At 34.2% G+C, this 22,019-nt stretch overlaps 3 protein-coding genes across 6 annotated transcripts; all 3 read right to left on the bottom strand.

Moving 5' to 3' along the window:
• Positions 1-311: 311 nt before the first annotated feature.
• On the bottom strand, positions 312-2,171 carry LOC138912681 (uncharacterized). Its single transcript, XM_070213919.1, has 2 exons — positions 681-2,171; positions 312-620 (listed from the first exon to the last, which is right to left on the bottom strand). The coding sequence occupies exons 1-2, from the start codon at positions 2,169-2,171 to the stop codon at positions 312-314; spliced, it is 1,800 nt and encodes a 599-aa protein (XP_070070020.1).
• Positions 2,172-2,187: 16 nt separating this feature from the next.
• Positions 2,188-4,503, bottom strand: LOC138912679 (uncharacterized). Its single transcript, XM_070213910.1, has one exon. The coding sequence runs from the start codon at positions 4,501-4,503 to the stop codon at positions 2,188-2,190; it is 2,316 nt and encodes a 771-aa protein (XP_070070011.1).
• A 15,158-nt stretch (positions 4,504-19,661) lies between these two features.
• On the bottom strand, positions 19,662-21,757 carry Maf1 (repressor of RNA polymerase III transcription Maf1). 4 transcript variants are annotated; one of them, XM_070213366.1, is made up of 5 exons: positions 21,623-21,757; positions 20,635-21,022; positions 20,329-20,575; positions 19,999-20,276; positions 19,662-19,946 (listed from the first exon to the last, which is right to left on the bottom strand). In XM_070213366.1, exons 2-5 carry the CDS (start codon positions 20,733-20,735, stop codon positions 19,892-19,894), a joined length of 681 nt encoding a protein of 226 aa, XP_070069467.1. In that variant the 5' UTR covers positions 20,736-21,022; positions 21,623-21,757; the 3' UTR covers positions 19,662-19,891. The 4 variants fall into 4 exon arrangements, with proteins under 4 accessions (XP_070069467.1, XP_070069468.1, XP_070069470.1 ...); XM_070213367.1 differs by lacking the exon at positions 21,623-21,757 and adding an exon at positions 21,550-21,603; XM_070213369.1 differs by lacking the exon at positions 21,623-21,757 and adding an exon at positions 21,556-21,574.
• Positions 21,758-22,019: the final 262 nt, after the last annotated feature.

The following is a 22,019-nucleotide window of genomic DNA, read 5'->3' as shown; positions in this document are numbered from 1 at the left end:
GTCGCCACTGCGACAACTCACGTCAGAGTGCTCGTGAGCGAGACAATTTGAGCAGTACTTGTTGACAAGCACTGCTCGAAGCCGCTTCTCTGCGCTCAGCTTTACGAACCTCTGGCCCTTCCGAAGCGGATGGATTCCACGGCAGACTCGGCAACGGTAGGAATTTAAACGTCGAGTACGTCTGCTCTCCAAACCCTGAGCGCTGCGTGGACGAGGAACCATGATGTGATCTGGTAGGGAGTAATGGACAAAAAAAGAAAAAAACATGGAGATGATTTAAAAATGATTAGATGACGAGGATGGTTGGAGAATTATGCGGAGGATGTTGGTTGAGGAAGACGGTTGGAGTGTTCTCCTGGCAGAAGAACCACCTTGGTCACGGGACGCTTAATAATCTTGCGTGCCGTGAGAATGTTGACGACCCGGACATTGCCGTCAGCCCCCGGAAAAACAGAGTCGATTCTGCCAAGGCGCCACTCATTCGAGGGCAGATTGTCTTCTTTGACGACTACCAGGTCGCCAACGCGGAGATTTGCGGTCGGGGCCTGCCACTTGTTACGCTTGTGGAGCTCCTTGAGATACTCCACTTTCCATCGAGCTTGGAATTGCTGATGGAGCGCCTTTAAGTGTTACCACCGATTCACAATGGACTTGGATTCCCCTTTTAATTCGGGCTCTACTATGGACAGAAGAGGTCCGCCGACGAGAAAATGCCCTGGTGTCAACGCTAAGAGATCAGTAGGATCTTCTGACATGGGAGATAGCGGTCTGGAATTTAGACAAGCTTCAATTTTCGCTAGGAGGGTTGAAAGCTCTTCAAAGGTGTACTTTCGAGTAGCGGTGGACTTGTAAAACAAGGTTTTGAAGCTTTTGACACCAGCTTCCCACAGGCCTCCCATATGGGGTGCCCCCGGAGGAATGAATTGCCAGTTGAGCTGCTGATGACTATACGCATCAGTCACAGACTCTTTTACGGCTTGTAGAAAATCTCGGGAGAGCAGGGTGGCAGCGCCGACAAAGGTTTTCCCATTGTCGGACTGCACTTGACGGGGACAACCTCTTCTGGATACGAACCGAGCGAAAGCGGCGAGAAATTTCTCGGTCGTCAGATCGGATGTAGGCTCTAGATGGATGGCCTTTGTGGAGAAACATACGAAAACCAACACATACCCTTTTGTAATTAGGCACGCTCTGCCTGTGTAATTTTTGATGTCGAAAGGGCCAGCGTAGTCCATCCCTGTGTACGTGAATGGCCGGGAAAAAGACACTCGCTCTTTCGGAAAACTTCCCATCATCTGAATTTGCAAGCGCTTCTTATGAATAACGCAGACCTCGCAGGAGTTAATCACGGCCTTTACCAAGTTCTTTATTCTCGGAATCCAGTATCTTGACCGGGTGAGACGTACGACTAACTGGTTACCTCCGTGCAACGTTATGAGATGCGTAAAGTTCACCAGTAGTCGAGAGAGTGGACATTCGTACGGGAGTATTATCGGATGTCGTTCGTCATATCGCAAGTTTTCGGAGGCCGTTATGCGGCCGCAAGCCCTTATAAGTCCTTTCTGATCTAGAAAGGGGTTTAAGGAGAGGATTGAACTTGTCGCGGACACAGGACGCTTTTGACTCAAGCAGCGATATTCATTAGAAAAATATCTGCGCTGAGTGCTAATGACCATGAGCCGTTCAGCGGCGACAAGTTCTTGGGCTTCTAGACGGACTTCCGACATCTGCGACTGTTTCTTACATCGCTGGACAAAACGGTGGACATACGCAAGGACCCGTAAAGCTCTATCTAACTTGGAAAAGCGATCAAGGATGTCTTCTGTCGGGATGGACGCCACATGGGCCTTGACAGGACGCCTTTCCACTCCGGTCACCTGTAAGTCGGTGCTTTGGGAAGGCCACTGATCTCGTGGCTTTGACAACCAAGTTGGTCCATGCCACCAAAGGGAGTTGTCGATCAGGTCTTGTAGAGGCACTCCCCGACTGGCCAAGTCAGCTGGATTGTGTTCGGATTGAAAATGTGCCCAATTGGCTGCCTCTGTGGACTGGGTAATCTTTGTTACCCGATTGGCAACGAACGTTGTCCATTGGCGTGCTGGTTTGGCGAGCCATGCAAGCACAATTGTGGAATCGGTCCAACAATGGAGTTTCGAGGACAGCACTGGCATATGGGGGAGGATGGATTCAGCCATCTCGGATAGCAATAGAGCTCCACACAGCTCTAGCCTTGGACACAGTTTTGACTGGCGCCACGCGCGTCTTGGCTGTAAGGAGATGCACTAGCGTCGTGTGCCCAATTTCTACGCGCACATAGATCGCAGCACCATACGCCTTTTGCGAGGCGTCACAGAATCCATGATGTTCGACTCGGAACTCTGAGCGGAAGGAAACCCATCTGGGAATTCGGACTTGATCTAGGACCGAGTAGCTTTGGAGAAAATCACGCCAATCTTTATGGTTGGAGGTCCACTTTCTTAATGGAAAACCAGCCGAATCGAGAGCACTCTGCAACTCGCGAATGGTAAGGTGAGCCTCTTCTGCAGAGTCAGCCTCCGAAAGGACATCATCGACGTACATGCAACCACGAATAACTTCACTCGCCCTCGGATGGGTTAGTTGCACGTCGGTCGCCAGCTGTTGCAGGACCCGAATCGCCAGAAACGGTGCACAATTGACCCCAAACGTAACAGTTTTTAGCTCAAAATCGCGAATGTATCCTTCTCTATTGCGGAATAAGATACGTTGGAACGCTGTCTGCTTCGGATCTACCCAGATCTGCCGGTACATTTTCTCGATATCAGCACTGTACACGAAACGGAAATATCGCCACTTCAGGATCTGGATGGTTAGATCGGACTGTAGGACCGGGCCAGCATGAAGGATATCATTTAAGCTGACCCCATTGTCTGAAGGGCTGGATGCATTGAATACCACTCGATGTTTGGTGGTCGTACTCTCCGGTTTTAACACCGCGTGGTGTGGGAGGTAATAACACGCTGAATCGTGGGTAGGAGGGACTTCTCTCATGTGGTTGACGTCGAGATATTCTTGAATCACTGAGCCGTACTTGGATTTTAGCGTACTGTCCCTTTTTAGCCGCTGCTCGTTTCTTAAGAATTGAGCAAACGCCAGGGATCTGGAATGTCCTAGGGAGCATTTCAGGTTCTCAGGATCTCGAAAGGGAAGACTCACGACATACCTGCCGGTATCGTCTTTTGTGGTGGTCCGAAGGAAATTATCCTCACAGATCACGTCGGATTCTTTTGCCACCTTTACTGGCAGATCCTCCACCTCCCAGAATTTGGTGAGGAGTTTATCGAGAGACGCTTCGTACGTGTGTGCAACATGCGTAGAAAACGATGAAATTCTATCTTGCCTCGGAGCGGGTACTGGTCCTGTTAGAATCCAGCCGAAAATGGTCTCTTGACCGAGAAGAGAGCCACAGATATTCGCTCGAGTGCCGCTTAGTAGAATGGAAGGAAGTATATCGGCCCCGATTAAAAGATCTATTTGTGCGCTCTCATAAAACTTTGGATCCGCTAGTGGAAGTTCGGGAAGATCTCGCAGGAAATGTTGCGGAAGCGGACATGAGGGAAGATTTCCGGCTATTTGCGGAAGCACGTAGGCAGTGGTGTTTAACTGCAAACTAGGCCGGGTCGGAGAACGAATCGTCAATTGGCAGAGCTTTTTAGTCTCAGCGGAGACCTTTTGATTAAGCCCTAAGACCTGTGCTTGGATAACCTGGAACGGCAGCTTAATCAGGTTGAAAAGGCGCTCGGTAATGAAGGTAGCCTCAGATCCGGAGTCTATTAAGGCTCGCGCTTGGTAGTTGGAACCCTGATGGCATATATTAATCATGGCGGTGCCTAGGAGGACTGACCTAGAGCCTGCCGCAAAATATTTTTGAAGGGTTGGCTGCGTGCCACTGGCAGCCGAGGAACCGGGAGTATTCGGTCTGGATCTAGGCGTTGGCGTTGGATTTGCGCGCGCCGGGGATGGGGTGCCTCGGTGTAGGAGGGTGTTGTGGCGGACGCGGCACGTGAAGCAATTATGTGCGCTTTCGCAGTCGCGCAGCTGGTGTGTCCGCGCAAAGCAGTTCAAACACTGCTGTTTTCGTTTGATATAGGCGATGCGTTGGTCGACCGTCATTCGGAGAAACTGGGCGCATGTGCGTATTGGATGGTTTTCTCTGTTACAGAGATCGCACCCTCTAGGTTGTCGAGGCGTTACCCTTGTCTCATAAGAATTTATTCTCCGAGACGCCGAGTTGGATGTGGATGCCCTGGGCTGAGCCTGACTAGAACCTGATGGTCGAACATCATCTATGGCTTCTAGGGTTCTGTGACGTTCCGTTAGGAAAACGTTCAGCTCATACCACGTAGGAATCTCGGCTTTGTTGTGAAGGGACTGCTCCCATAAGGAAAGCGTAAGCTTTGTGAGTTTGGATGAGCACATATACACCAAGAGGCAATCCCAAGTTTCGACCTGAATACCGGACATTTCTAACGCCGTAAGGCACCCCTGGATGGTACTTTGAAGATCTTTCAAAGCTGACCCAGACTCCTGTGTGACGGACGGCACATTGAAGAGTATCTTCAGTTGACTGTTTACTAACAATCGCTTGTTTTCGAAACGCTCAGTGAGGTTATCCCACGCTGAGCGAAAGCCATCGTTAGTAAGGGGTGAATTTGCAACTATATTGTGAGCGTCGCCCCTCGTCTTAGCGTTGAGATGGAATAATTTCTCGACAGGAGTGAGTCGAGGATTGTTGATATAAATTGCCGTGAATAGATCCCTGAAGGTTGGCCAACGAAGATAATCGCCGGTAAAAACCTCGGTATCGCACGGCGGAAGGTGGCAGCCTGACGGAATGTATGTCTGAGGAGTATCTGGAGTGGAGGTAGCTTGCGGATTTTGCGGAGTCTGCGCTATTTGGTCTGCTATTTGGGCGCCGCACCTTTTGTACGCGCTGTAGCAGTAACCGTACTTAGCCTTGAGAACTGGCAACTTGTCAGCTGCACTTTCTCCGGCTGCTACAAGGCACGCGGTACACGCATCGTACTCTTTTTTGATGCGGACCTATACCTTATTGATTTCGTCTCGGCGTATATTGAGGACGGACAACGTAGGAGGGACCGCCGCGGGAATATTTATTCGCGCCTCCAATTCGGAAAGTCGATCCGAGACTTCAATAAATTGGTTTAAGGCGAGTTCGGCAGCTGTTGCAACCATTTTCGTGCTGGCTCGCGTAGATCTTTCGATAGGAGAAGGAGCCCTTTTGGTAATTGGCGTCTTGACCTTTGTCGGTGTGGGCGTCTTTATAATGATTTTCGGAACTTTCGGTGATGAAACAGGGGATAGTTTGTTAGATTTTTCCCTGGACATACCAAACTAGGATGCTGTTTTGATTCGGAATGTGCGCGCTGATCTTTCGGACAAAAATCAGAAAACAAATTACGGACTGGTGGAAATAGGGTCTCGTCCTGCTAAAACAGACGATATGCGTGGCTGAATTATTGTACAAATAATCCCCAGGCTTTTGGTGGAACGATGGAACAAGAATCGCAAAAAATACCAAAAATACGAAAAATAAAATACTGAAAAAATACCGTTCTTGATGAAGTATTTTTCGATTAGTATTTTATGAGGGGTGGCTGGCCGAATTAGGATGGGATTGGATATCGTTAGTATTCTTCTCTATTTTTTTTTTTTAATTATTCGGAGACCAAACAAAAAAATACGTTGCAGTGGTATGCGGATGATATATTTTTTTGGAACTTTTTTCTTTTTTCTCCCCAACAAGAAAATAAATCAAGTATATATATACTCAAACTCAATAAACAAATAAAAATACTAGAATGGACGCGGTAACTAATTGATTCGGACGCAAACCGGGAACAATATTAATAGATTGATTCCACTGGTTTCTGGGATGTGGACAGTATTTTATTTAATTTTTTTTGGAACTCTCGCGATGTAATATTGTAAATTTAATTTTAAATTTTTTAACTCTCAGTATTTATTTAAGTTTATTAGTATTGAGCTTGGTATTTATTTTTAGTTTTTTACTTTATTTTATTTATTTGGAATTTATTTGGAATGGCTCGGAATAAAGAGCACTTTAATCGTTGGATAACACAAATGCCCAAAAATGAACTCGTGCATAAAGCCCCTTTGCGGGCTATGCGCGAGAAATGCTGGAATGCGCGGGAATTTCGGGAATTCGTATGTATGTATGTGTGAATGTATGTTGAAGAGGAAATAAAAGAACACACTGAGACTCAAAAGTTATTTCACGTCGGCTTCGGGAATTTATTTAATATATATATTTATGGCCGACGGAAATACTTCGATGTTCGGGATTGGGTGTTTTCATAGAAAAAATATGTATGGGAGTATGGATGTAATACATGGATGTAATATGTGTGTAATATATGGATGTAATATGTGTGTAATATATGGATGTAATATATGTGGAATATGGATGTAATATATGTGGAATATATAATATGTATAATATATGTAATAAATATGTATATAAGATGTGGAGTATATGGCAATCAAGATGGCGGAAAATTTTTATTTTAAATTTTGCCGGCGGGTATGTGTTGTGTATTTTCGATTTATTGTGGACTGTATTTGGATTTTGAATTATGTATGCAAATATTTGTCACAGCGGATATACAGTAAAAAAAATCAGTATCAGTGTTTGTGGGCCTAAATTGGCTGAACACTTAATTTTTGTGGGAAATTAATTGAATTTAATAATAATAATAATAATAATAATAATAATAATAATAATAATAATAATAATAATAATAATAATAATAATAATAATAATAATAATAATAATAATAATAATAATAATAATAATAATAATAATAATAATAATAATAATAATAATAATAATAATAATAATAATAATAATAATAATAATAATAATAATAATAATAATAATAATAATAATAATAATAATAATAATAATAATAATAATAATAATAATAATAATAATAATAATAATAATAATAATAATAATAATAATAATAATAATAATAATATATAATAATAATAAGAATAATAAGAATAATAAGAATAATAAGAATAATAAGAATAATAAGAATAATAAGAATAATAAGAATAATAAGAATAATAAGAATAATAAGAATAATAAGAATAATAAGAATAATAAGAATAATAAGAATAATAAGAATAATAAGAATAATAAGAATAATAAGAATAATAAGAATAATAAGAATAATAAGAATAATAAGAATAATAAGAATAATAAGAATAATAAGAATAATAAGAATAATAAGAATAATAAGAATAATAAGAATAATAAGAATAATAAGAATAATAAGAATAATAAGAATAATAAGAATAATAAGAATAATAAGAATAATAAGAATAATAAGAATAATAAGAATAATAAGAATAATAAGAATAATAAGAATAATAAGAATAATAAGAATAATAAGAATAATAAGAATAATAAGAATAATAAGAATAATAAGAATAATAAGAATAATAAGAATAATAAGAATAATAAGAATAATAAGAATAATAAGAATAATAAGAATAATAAGAATAATAAGAATAATAAGAATAATAAGAATAATAAGAATAATAAGAATAATAAGAATAATAAGAATAATAAGAATAATAAGAATAATAAGAATAATAAGAATAATAAGAATAATAAGAATAATAAGAATAATAAGAATAATAAGAATAATAAGAATAATAAGAATAATAAGAATAATAAGAATAATAAGAATAATAAGAATAATAAGAATAATAAGAATAATAAGAATAATAAGAATAATAAGAATAATAAGAATAATAAGAATAATAAGAATAATAAGAATAATAAGAATAATAAGAATAATAAGAATAATAAGAATAATAAGAATAATAAGAATAATAAGAATAATAAGAATAATAAGAATAATAAGAATAATAAGAATAATAAGAATAATAAGAATAATAAGAATAATAAGAATAATAAGAATAATAAGAATAATAAGAATAATAAGAATAATAAGAATAATAAGAATAATAAGAATAATAAGAATAATAAGAATAATAAGAATAATAAGAATAATAAGAATAATAAGAATAATAAGAATAATAAGAATAATAAGAATAATAAGAATAATAAGAATAATAAGAATAATAAGAATAATAAGAATAATAAGAATAATAAGAATAATAAGAATAATAAGAATAATAAGAATAATAAGAATAATAAGAATAATAAGAATAATAAGAATAATAAGAATAATAAGAATAATAAGAATAATAAGAATAATAAGAATAATAAGAATAATAAGAATAATAAGAATAATAAGAATAATAAGAATAATAAGAATAATAAGAATAATAAGAATAATAAGAATAATAAGAATAATAAGAATAATAAGAATAATAAGAATAATAAGAATAATAAGAATAATAAGAATAATAAGAATAATAAGAATAATAAGAATAATAAGAATAATAAGAATAATAAGAATAATAAGAATAATAAGAATAATAAGAATAATAAGAATAATAAGAATAATAAGAATAATAAGAATAATAAGAATAATAAGAATAATAAGAATAATAAGAATAATAAGAATAATAAGAATAATAAGAATAATAAGAATAATAAGAATAATAAGAATAATAAGAATAATAAGAATAATAAGAATAATAAGAATAATAAGAATAATAAGAATAATAAGAATAATAAGAATAATAAGAATAATAAGAATAATAAGAATAATAAGAATAATAAGAATAATAAGAATAATAAGAATAATAAGAATAATAAGAATAATAAGAATAATAAGAATAATAAGAATAATAAGAATAATAAGAATAATAAGAATAATAAGAATAATAAGAATAATAAGAATAATAAGAATAATAAGAATAATAAGAATAATAAGAATAATAAGAATAATAAGAATAATAAGAATAATAAGAATAATAAGAATAATAAGAATAATAAGAATAATAAGAATAATAAGAATAATAAGAATAATAAGAATAATAAGAATAATAAGAATAATAAGAATAATAAGAATAATAAGAATAATAAGAATAATAAGAATAATAAGAATAATAAGAATAATAAGAATAATAAGAATAATAAGAATAATAAGAATAATAAGAATAATAAGAATAATAAGAATAATAAGAATAATAAGAATAATAAGAATAATAAGAATAATAAGAATAATAAGAATAATAAGAATAATAAGAATAATAAGAATAATAAGAATAATAAGAATAATAAGAATAATAAGAATAATAAGAATAATAAGAATAATAAGAATAATAAGAATAATAAGAATAATAAGAATAATAAGAATAATAAGAATAATAAGAATAATAAGAATAATAAGAATAATAAGAATAATAAGAATAATAAGAATAATAAGAATAATAAGAATAATAAGAATAATAAGAATAATAAGAATAATAAGAATAATAAGAATAATAAGAATAATAAGAATAATAAGAATAATAAGAATAATAAGAATAATAAGAATAATAAGAATAATAAGAATAATAAGAATAATAAGAATAATAAGAATAATAAGAATAATAAGAATAATAAGAATAATAAGAATAATAAGAATAATAAGAATAATAAGAATAATAAGAATAATAAGAATAATAAGAATAATAAGAATAATAAGAATAATAAGAATAATAAGAATAATAAGAATAATAAGAATAATAAGAATAATAAGAATAATAAGAATAATAAGAATAATAAGAATAATAAGAATAATAAGAATAATAAGAATAATAAGAATAATAAGAATAATAAGAATAATAAGAATAATAAGAATAATAAGAATAATAAGAATAATAAGAATAATAAGAATAATAAGAATAATAAGAATAATAAGAATAATAAGAATAATAAGAATAATAAGAATAATAAGAATAATAAGAATAATAAGAATAATAAGAATAATAAGAATAATAAGAATAATAAGAATAATAAGAATAATAAGAATAATAAGAATAATAAGAATAATAAGAATAATAAGAATAATAAGAATAATAAGAATAATAAGAATAATAAGAATAATAAGAATAATAAGAATAATAAGAATAATAAGAATAATAAGAATAATAAGAATAATAAGAATAATAAGAATAATAAGAATAATAAGAATAATAAGAATAATAAGAATAATAAGAATAATAAGAATAATAAGAATAATAAGAATAATAAGAATAATAAGAATAATAAGAATAATAAGAATAATAAGAATAATAAGAATAATAAGAATAATAAGAATAATAAGAATAATAAGAATAATAAGAATAATAAGAATAATAAGAATAATAAGAATAATAAGAATAATAAGAATAATAAGAATAATAAGAATAATAAGAATAATAAGAATAATAAGAATAATAAGAATAATAAGAATAATAAGAATAATAAGAATAATAAGAATAATAAGAATAATAAGAATAATAAGAATAATAAGAATAATAAGAATAATAAGAATAATAAGAATAATAAGAATAATAAGAATAATAAGAATAATAAGAATAATAAGAATAATAAGAATAATAAGAATAATAAGAATAATAAGAATAATAAGAATAATAAGAATAATAAGAATAATAAGAATAATAAGAATAATAAGAATAATAAGAATAATAAGAATAATAAGAATAATAAGAATAATAAGAATAATAAGAATAATAAGAATAATAAGAATAATAAGAATAATAAGAATAATAAGAATAATAAGAATAATAAGAATAATAAGAATAATAAGAATAATAAGAATAATAAGAATAATAAGAATAATAAGAATAATAAGAATAATAAGAATAATAAGAATAATAAGAATAATAAGAATAATAAGAATAATAAGAATAATAAGAATAATAAGAATAATAAGAATAATAAGAATAATAAGAATAATAAGAATAATAAGAATAATAAGAATAATAAGAATAATAAGAATAATAAGAATAATAAGAATAATAAGAATAATAAGAATAATAAGAATAATAAGAATAATAAGAATAATAAGAATAATAAGAATAATAAGAATAATAAGAATAATAAGAATAATAAGAATAATAAGAATAATAAGAATAATAAGAATAATAAGAATAATAAGAATAATAAGAATAATAAGAATAATAAGAATAATAAGAATAATAAGAATAATAAGAATAATAAGAATAATAAGAATAATAAGAATAATAAGAATAATAAGAATAATAAGAATAATAAGAATAATAAGAATAATAAGAATAATAAGAATAATAAGAATAATAAGAATAATAAGAATAATAAGAATAATAAGAATAATAAGAATAATAAGAATAATAAGAATAATAAGAATAATAAGAATAATAAGAATAATAAGAATAATAAGAATAATAAGAATAATAAGAATAATAAGAATAATAAGAATAATAAGAATAATAAGAATAATAAGAATAATAAGAATAATAAGAATAATAAGAATAATAAGAATAATAAGAATAATAAGAATAATAAGAATAATAAGAATAATAAGAATAATAAGAATAATAAGAATAATAAGAATAATAAGAATAATAAGAATAATAAGAATAAGAATAAGAATAAGAATAAGAATAAGAATAAGAATAAGAATAAGAATAAGAATAAGAATAAGAATAAGAATAAGAATAAGAATAAGAATAAGAATAAGAATAAGAATAAGAATAAGAATAAGAATAAGAATAAGAATAAGAATAAGAATAAGAATAAGAATAAGAATAAGAATAAGAATAAGAATAAGAATAAGAATAAGAATAAGAATAAGAATAAGAATAAGAATAAGAATAAGAATAAGAATAAGAATAAGAATAAGAATAAGAATAAGAATAAGAATAAGAATAAGAATAAGAATAAGAATAAGAATAAGAATAAGAATAAGAATAAGAATAAGAATAAGAATAAGAATAAGAATAAGAATAAGAATAAGAATAAGAATAAGAATAAGAATAAGAATAAGAATAAGAATAAGAATAAGAATAAGAATAAGAATAAGAATAAGAATAAGAATAAGAATAAGAATAAGAATAAGAATAAGAATAAGAATAAGAATAAGAATAAGAATAAGAATAAGAATAAGAATAAGAATAAGAATAAGAATAAGAATAAGAATAAGAATAAGAATAAGAATAAGAATAAGAATAAGAATAAGAATAAGAATAAGAATAAGAATAAGAATAAGAATAAGAATAAGAATAAGAATAAGAATAAGAATAAGAATAAGAATAAGAATAAGAATAAGAATAAGAATAAGAATAAGAATAAGAATAAGAATAAGAATAAGAATAAGAATAAGAATAAGAATAAGAATAAGAATAAGAATAAGAATAAGAATAAGAATAAGAATAAGAATAAGAATAAGAATAAGAATAAGAATAAGAATAAGAATAAGAATAAGAATAAGAATAAGAATAAGAATAAGAATAAGAATAAGAATAAGAATAAGAATAAGAATAAGAATAAGAATAAGAATAAGAATAAGAATAAGAATAAGAATAAGAATAAGAATAAGAATAAGAATAAGAATAAGAATAAGAATAAGAATAAGAATAAGAATAAGAATAAGAATAAGAATAAGAATAAGAATAAGAATAAGAATAAGAATAAGAATAAGAATAAGAATGATGTCTGCGTCCAGACTGCCCTTTTTATATCCGTTCATCAAGATCCCTTTTCTTCGAGCGCAGAATGCCTCCGATAAACGCAGCTGCTGCCCTCCAGTTCTCTTCGCTTTCGCACATCTTGGCGACTATTGTTTCCGGCGTAATCTGTCCGATCACTCGTGTTAGACTATTTCGTTCCTGCGCGAATTTCGTACAATAAAACATTGTATGTTCTGCGTTGTCGGCCTCAGCATCAGAGTATATACAGCTGGCTTCCGTGCTTTTGCCCATCTTAAGATAGGAGCTGAAGTAACCGTGCCCTGTGAGCACTTGGGTAACGTAGTGTCGTCTATCCACCCAATTTTTAAGGTCGGGGATAAGTCTTCTTGTCCATCTTCCAGTAACTTCGCGTTCCCATCTTTCTTGCCAGGTCTTGAGGGTTTCTCTTTTTAGGTCCAAAATCGATTGCTTAGATGCTTCTCCAGCTTGTCGGGGATCGTAGAGGCTCTTCCGCTCTTTGGTTAAGAGGTCTATCGGGGTCACGCATGCTAGGACTAGTGCTGCTGGACACGACACCGTGCGATATGCGCTTATTATGCGTAAGGCAGAGGTTCTTTGTATAGCCATCAAAGTTTTTAGTCTGCAATTTGTTTTTAGCGAGTCAGCCCACACTTCACATCCATAAAGAAGAATTGAGTTGTTTGTGTTCATTAACAACTTTCGTCTGGATGGTATTGGTCCATCGATGTTTGCCATAAGTCTGCTAAGATACCTTGCTGTCTCTGCAGCCTTGGTTCTAGCATATTCAATTTGTGGTCCAAAGGTCAGTTTTGAGTCCGGCCTAACCCCGAGGGACTTTATTGTCTTCTGTGTCCGAATAGTTGTCTCGGTGAGCCTTAATTCTATCTCTAATGGCATCCGCTTTCTGGTGACTAGCAGTAGCTCAGTTTTTTCGGAAGCCAGCTGTAAGCCACGAGAGTTCATCCATGCGTTTACACGAATCATAACTTAGTTTAGTGTCCGTCGGGCGTACTCAGTATTGCGTGCTGGGATAACTGCGACTAGGTCATCCGCATAACCTATGAGGAATGAGTCGTCAGGCATTTCTGTTCTGAGGATATCGTCATAACTGATGTTCCACAGTTCCGGTCCCAGTATGGAACCTTGAGCTGCTCCCGAGGTGATGTCTATCCTTTTTTCGCCTCCTTTTATCTGATAAATCAGTTTTCGGTCCTTAAGATAGCTGTCTAATAGCCGCATCAGATATTCTGGGATATGGAAGCGTATGTTTAGCGAATCGAGCATGTCCGACCACCTGACACTATTAAACGCGTTTTTGACATCTAGTGTCGCCAAAAGCACTATGGGCCTGGAAGCATGGTTGCCTACCTGGCTTGCCAGTGCTGCATTAACGACTTCCTGTATAGCTCCGATTGTAGACCTTCCTGGTCGGAAACCGTGTTGTCTGCGAGAGAGGCCACCGGATTCTTCGACAGCAGAAGCTAGTCGTGGCTTGATCAGCTTTTCCAGTAGCTTTCCAGTCGTGTTGAGCATGCAGAGCGGTCGATAAGCTGATGGGGTTACCGGGTCTCCTTTTCCTTTGCTTATCAAGACCAGCCTCTGTACCTTCCACGGATCGGGGAATGTTCCATGCTGCAGACACTTGTTATACATATTTAATAGTACATCGGGTCTGCTCTCTGCGATGACTTTAAGAGCTTCGGTCGGTATATTGTCGGGTCTTGGTGCTTTCCTATTCTTCATGCTGCGTATTGCCTTAGTTAGTTCATCCTCGGAGAACAACTCAAAGTGCTGCTCGTGCGGCTGCGGTGCTGTGTAAGCTGGTCTGATCGGATGGGGCGGGAAAAGAGTTTCGACAATGTTATCCATATGTCCTTCATCTATATCTGGCAGAGTACTTCTTGACCTAAGCTTCTTCATAACGAGTTTATACCCCAGACCCCATGGGTCCTTGTTAACGTCATTACAGAGGGATTTCCATTTATCTCGTTTACTTGTGCGAATGGCAATGTTAAGAAGGTTTTTCGCCTTCTTGTACTCCTCCTCCTGTGTAGCAAAATTTCCGCTTCTCCTAGCTCTTGTGAGATGACGCCTACAGCGAAGGCTAGTCTCCCTTAAAGCATTTATCTCATCCGTCCACCAGTATACCTCTGCTCCTCGTCTGTGGGGATTGCCAGACTTTGGCATAGCAGCATCACAAGCCCTTTTTATGGTGGACATAGTGCTGCTAACAACGCTCTCCACGCTAGCTCTCTCGTTGCTTTCAATTTGGATCCGGTCAATTTTAAGTATTAGGAGGGTCTTGTTTAGTCGGTTAACATTCCATCGGTGACAAGTTTGTGATTGATTTCCAGTACTGAAAGATATGTATTCGTGGTCGCTTCCATTGTAAATGTCTAGAACTTTCCAGTCTAGTATTCTGTGCGCATAGTTCTCTGATACTAGCGTTATATCCGGTATTGTGCCCATTTGACCCATTCGCTGAAACGTCGGAGTTCTGCCCACGTTAGCGACTACCAGTCCAACTCTTGCTGACATATTAAGGATATTTCAACCTCTGGTGTTGGTTGTTCGCATGCCCCATTCTTCTGCTCTAGAGTTAAAGTCGCCAGCTACTATAAGGTTTCCCTGCATTTGCTGAGCTATGTCTTCAATGTCATTGATTTTCTGTTGGAAAGCTTCTGTTGTATCGTTAGGGGTTAGATAACAGCTAAATATGGTGAATTCCTCAAGTTGTACATATACGTAACAGCTTCCTCTGCCGTCACCGAGACATCGTATGTCACCCGCAGCTGGGATCCATACAGCTGCAGTGTTATCTTCGTTTTTCAGCCAGATTCCGCGGCGCTTCACTCTATATTGCTCGCAAATTATAATCAGATCCACGTGTTGTTCTAGTACTATTTGGGACAGCAGGTCATCTGCTATACGGCTTCTGTGAAGGGTTTCTTGTAGAATTTTCATATTTGTGCCTTGCGGGTACTAGCTGCGCAGTTACTCGCCCCAGGGAGATGATTGAGATCCGTGCGATTTTCATTTGCACACAGGCAACACTTCGGCGTCTTCGAGCAACTTCTCATCTTGTGCCCCGGCTCTCCACACCTAATACACAGACCTCTCCTGTCTGGTCCCGGGCAATCCCGTTGTATGTGGTCTACTCCAAAGCATCTAAAGCATCGTGTAACTTCGATGCACCGTTGCACTCGGCATCGTGTCCATCCAATCTTGATTCTTGGCTCCTTGAGAATTTTAGCTGCTTCTTCTGTTGGCAGTATAACGAACGCACGTTTTTGCTCCAAATTGTTTACGCCAGTTAGTCTCACTTTGACTTCCTGACTCTGCTCGCCTATTATAGCCTTTATTGCAGTTATGACTTCCTCCTCGTTTGTCAGACTGTCTAGGTCTCGTATCTCTAACTTGCATATCGGCCTGATAACTCCTCCTTTTGATAACTCTAGTAGCAAATCCCCTGACTTGGTTTTCCTGACTGAGCGGATGGCTATATCGGTCTCGTCAGGCTTCAAGTTTTCCCTAAGCTCCTTTAGCACCTCGGCATAACTCGTGCCTTCCGTGGGCTTGACCACTACAGCATCTGGTCGGGATCTGATACGCATTTTGGGGTTTTCTCCTTTCTTCGCTGGGTTAACAGTGACCGTCTCATTCGTTCCCTCTGTTTGCTATTTTTTGGGTTTTCCCTTCTTCCGAGTAACTGTTTTAAAGCCGTCCTTGGCTTCTTTATTCTTCGGTTTTTTAGAAGCCTCTTGCTCGACCGGGCTAGAGGCAGTCCGCTTTTTGCGAGACGAAACTGGTGTGTCAGTTTCCTCTAGCCTTTGGTTGGCTTCAGCTGCCGCTTTCTCTATCTCGACCCTCTCTGTTTCGGCAGTCAACCAGCTTTTCCTGTAATTCCCGACAATATCCAGGAGTTCACTCAGTTCTGACGTTCCGTCTTTAACATCCATACTGATGTTTCGCTGCCTTAACATCGCATACTTCATTTTTCGAAGCACTGATCTGCACTTCTCGATCGTTTCCTCTTCTAAGGCTCTCATCTTATAGATAAGCTCTAGTCTTGGGGAGCCTGCCGTAGGTCTAACATCTTGGGATGGGGCAGGGGTTTGCTGATCCTCGTTCTGTATTGCCGTAGTTGGGTTTGGTTCCTCGGGATTAACCACTTTTGCTGTATTTCCTTCTTTTGTAACGCCTTGATCTGGCGACCTCGCAATTTTTTTACTCTTCTGGAACACTTCTCGCTCTTCTTCTTGGGTTTTATTATGGGTCCAAACTTTAAGTCGCTATCTCCTCACATATGTACAGTCTTCCCTGAAGCCCCCATGGGTCCCTATGCAAGCAGTGAGGTTCATGCGAGGGTTGACGTAGGTCCTTATGGGTACCTGCGTTCAGAGCCAGGGCGGATGTTAAGCAGGAGTTCTCTCAACTGCACCTGTACCATCGGTTCCGCGATGATGTGGTTCGAACGTATTTAAAGACTCGCCAAGTTTTAAGAGGACGGGGATAACTTCAGCATTAGCCCAGCAGCCATTTAGCCAGGGTTTCAATCTGGGTACTGAGGTGTTGGAATGCCGTTGTCATCAGCGGGAGACCTTCTTTAGTGTCTGCCGATCTGAAAAAAGACAATTGTGACAATAGCCGCCCAATCTGGGACAGACGCTAACCCAAACGCCGCCCTCCTGAAATTGGCCTACTTTCCAGTGCTTTCAGGGGCAAATGGATGCATGGTTTGATTCGATGTTAAAGTTTTTTAAAAGGTACACTCTTTATCTTTTAAACCCCATACTTAGAATAATTTTAGGATTTTTTTAAAAGCAGAAATAAATTCCAGAAAACATAGTCAAAAAACTAAAAACCTTTCAGCTGCGGTAAAAATAGTAGTAGTGTTGCCGCCCTGTGTTTTTAAAAGTTTCTGTCTTTTCACTTTTCTTATCCAATTAGTCTATTATTACAATTATAATCAATACAATATTACCAGGAGAAGATAAATTACAACAACAAAGCTTTAAAAACACAGACTATGTTTTCTAAAATTTGTTTCTCCCTTAATAAAAATCTTAAAATTATTCTAAGTATGGGGTTTAAAGGATAAAGAGTGTATCTTTTAAAAAACTTTAACATCGAATTAAACAATGCATCCATTTGCCTCTGAAAGCACTGGAAAGTAGGCAAATTTCAGCATTTTTCGAACTTTGAGGTCCTTTTGCTAAGAATCCTTGGGTCGGGGAACTTTTTGGAAAACGCAGTTTAACTTGGGAATTCGTAACGAATCCAAAAATATAGCATTCATCGAGGTAAATTTAAAAAGCACTAAAAATGCTGCACAGTGTAATAAATCAAATATTAATTTGTTAGTTTTGATTATTACGTGTAAATTACTTGAAAATAAAAAAAACCAATAATGATAAGAAACGAAAATTCCAATAATAGCAAAAGAGAACAAAAATTAAAATTTGAACCTAAAAAAACACGAAAGACGAACACAAAGACACACCACAGCTATAATGCAAAGCAGCAGACTTGGGGGATCACAGTTAAAACTTAATTTAAGCTTAAGTAAAGCTACTAACAAGAGAGAACGATATAGTCGGGTGGGTGTCCCGACTATATAATACCCGTCACTCAGCTAAAGGGAGTGCGAGGGAGATGGATATATAAATTCTACAATTCGATAGGTATTAATATACTCAACAAAATTTCATTTGTACTTCTCGGAAATCTTTAAAAGTATGGGCGGCAGACACATTTTAAAATCGTTAATGGGCGATTGTGGGCGTTAAAGGGGGCGTGGCGCTCGGTTGAAATAAACTTGCGCTGGAAGGCCCAAGAGTATGTGTGGGTATCCCAACTTTCTAGCTTTTGTAGTTTCCGAGATCTCAGCGTTCATACGGACAGATGGACAGACGGACATAGTGACCCTGATCAAGAATATATACAGTGGCGGACAAAAGTCTACATACGACAACCTTTATGTGAGTTTTCCCACTCCTTTAGCTTTTACAGAAAAAGTAATGATGACATGTTGTTTTAAATGTTATTATTACTTAAAAACCAAAATTTCATTCTTATACAACAAAAACTTAAAGAGTTATAAACAAAAAACATAAAAATGGCACTGACAAAAGTCTACATACGATTTTTTACATGGAACTTTCGAAATTTTTGTTTCAAAATTTCCCAATCCTAGTTCTAGGTGAAAATAATTGACAAGGAGTATAATTCAGCAGCCAATCCTTCACGATATGCGGCGTATGCCTAGGATCGTTATCCTGTTGGAAGGTCCAGCTCGTTTCGAGTCATAATTTGTACCCAGATGTTTTTAAAATGTGTTCTAATATGGTCTTATACTGAGAAGGAACCATAATGCCCTCGACGAAGACCAAATTTCCTACTCCCGAGGCTTCAACTGATCCCCACATAATGACACTCCCACCGAAGTGCTTTTTGGTCCAAATTAGTACTGTGGCGGGATTATGGTGGGAAAGTCATGGTGTGGGGATCAGTTGACCTTTAACTTCAAAAAGTTTAAAAGTTGGCGATGCGCGCAATTTTGCTTTGCAACTAAGCACGTGCTCGACTTAAGGTCTATATTTAGAAAGTACCGATAGTTTTCCTGAAAAATCTGGTATGCCACGAAGCTTGAGCATTTTAGCGACAATTTGCATACCCTTTGCCAATTTTCGGTTCAGTCGATTTTTTGAATTGTGCATAAGTACTCTGTAGAGCAGCGGAATGCACACACGCATCAAAGAGCTAACATGTACAAATTACTTACAAATATAGAACAAAAAATGTCTGCATTGTGTGCCGTCCGCTGGTCTAGACAGAGACTGAAAAAATCAAAATTAAGGCAGATGTCAAGTCAAAATGTTGAGATATTTTAATGTAGAATATATTATGCAAATGTATATGTTTTTAGATCCCGAATTTAATTCCAATACATAACCTTATTTCTGTTTTCAAAAACATTTTATTTTTTAAGTTATTCAGTAAATTATTGAATGAAGATTTTATTTTTTACTTTTACACTTTCTTCTTATTTAAGGTATGTATTGCTATTTTTATGATATACTCCGCTGCCCATACTAGTTTTGAGATACATTTCATAATCAGAGGAGCAATAAAAACCAATAACAATCATACTGCCATCTCCAGTCAACTCTATATAAAAGTTTGTGAAATAGGCGAAAACACTTCGTCAATATACATCCTCTTCCATCGAAAAGTCCGAGGTTTCACCAGCATAAAGAGAACTGAAATAAATTAGCTCATAACAGTTTATAGGCAAAGAAAAATTATACATACTTTACTGCACGACTAGTAAAAAATACAATCCGTTTTAATTTCTTATTGTAAAAGAAATAATTAAACGACCACAAACAGCCGGGTTCCCCATAAGGATCACAACTTAGGTCTGGATTATAACTGTATATGTCACATTCCGATAAGATTACTTCGTCATCAACAGCAGACCATAATGGCTGTCGTATAATTTGATATTGATCTCCTGCTAATGCCGATAAATTTGAATGAATGGAGTTCAAAACCCACTGTAATGATGGCTCTTTGCTAAATTCATGGGACTTTGAAAAATTTTTGTATTAAAAAAAAATTTACTTCATAATAAATTTTTACCTTTGCGTCAGAAAAATCGTAGTCGGGCTCAAATGATGCATTTAAAGTTGCGATTAAGTAAAACAATGTCTTTCTGGATATTGTATCACAAAGAGTAATCCCTTCATCACCGGACTGACTGTTGTTTCGGCGAAAGTTTGGCGAAAAATCAGACAATGTTTGAGGAGGTGATAGCGCCTGAAGGTCATGCCCATGTGTATCTGCTGTAAACCGTTTATATAAAACTTTTTCAGCTGCGACCATTTTGCTAAAACAAATACTAGTTTAAAAAAAGTTTGATATACATTGTTAATATAAAGAACATACCATGAATAACTTTCTATGCGACCAAAAATTGTAATTCCACTTGTTTGTATAGATAATGCGTTGTTGATTGCCTCAAAACGTGAACTCTCCAGTAACTTCATGGTTTGTGAAGTTAATTTCAAAAACAGAAATTCGTTCAGGGGGAACGAAGTTTAAAATTTCGAACGAATTTATATTTAAGTAGACTTGTGTCTTATTATATTCTGCTGCTTTTTTATATTTATTGATTGAAATGATTGCATTTCAAACATATAAACAAATAATTGATGCAGTTTAACTTTTCTTAGCATGATTCTAGGTATTCCAATGATAAATTTTCCTCCAATTTATTATAAAAGAATTTTTGAATTAACAGTCCTCTGATAAACTTGCTTGCGAGTCCTTGTATCTTTGTGCATGAAATGGGTGAACATTTTATAATTATGTCAAATATTTAGTTAAAGTGCAAAAATACATGTTGTGACTAGGTCGAAATCATGATGTTTGAGTTAATTAAGCACAAATGTTCTTTTAGTATTAATTGTATGTATGAACATATGTATTTCATTCTATTTTCAATACACCGAGCGTAAGAAATGTACATATGTACATAAGTCAGATCGCTTTGCTGGTCACTAGTAAATTAGAGATATGTACAATGTACATGTACATATGTACATATAAACAATACTTTGAATTAGATGAACATATATTGTTCATCTAAAATCAATATAATACAAAATTCACATTAAATAATATTATTCTAAACCAAAACTAAACAATTTCCCTTGGTTATTCTATTATTTTCTGTTGTTTCGCTAATATGAGTCGTTCAAGATAAAAATATGAACTTTATGTATGTAACAAGGCATTTTAAACAACTTTTTTAAATCAAAAAGGATACGTTTGGTATGAGACCCAATATTCTACATTTACATTTACATGATACCAAACTAAAAGACTAATTTTCTAAAACTATTAATTGGCACAAATACTCGTTTTTACGCACCAATTGCAATATTAAAGATACTTGAAATATTTAAACCTTTGGAATGAAACGTAATATTCACAAATAGAAATTGAAATTATATTCCAACACAGTCACATCAATTTCGTTCCATTTGCGAGAAGAACCATGTTAGGGATGTCAAAACTATATTACAATATCAATATATCGATATTTTTTGCAAAAAAAAAATATATTTATATTGTGATATTTATTTAGCCAAATATCACAATATCGATATTTTATATTTCGATATTATTTGATATTTGCATATCTTTCTCTCATCTGTGCACAAAAAAATGAAGCGTGTTAAACTTTATTTCGGTGAAATTAATAAAAACAAACTAAGTGCAAACTTTGTTTGAAAACTATTAAAACATGTGGGAATACATTAAAAATG

This window comes from Drosophila takahashii, chromosome 2R (genome assembly GCF_030179915.1).
Source record: "Drosophila takahashii strain IR98-3 E-12201 chromosome 2R, DtakHiC1v2, whole genome shotgun sequence".
Taxonomy (NCBI): domain Eukaryota; kingdom Metazoa; phylum Arthropoda; class Insecta; order Diptera; family Drosophilidae; genus Drosophila; species Drosophila takahashii.
This window is presented reverse-complemented; position numbering and strand designations above follow the sequence as displayed.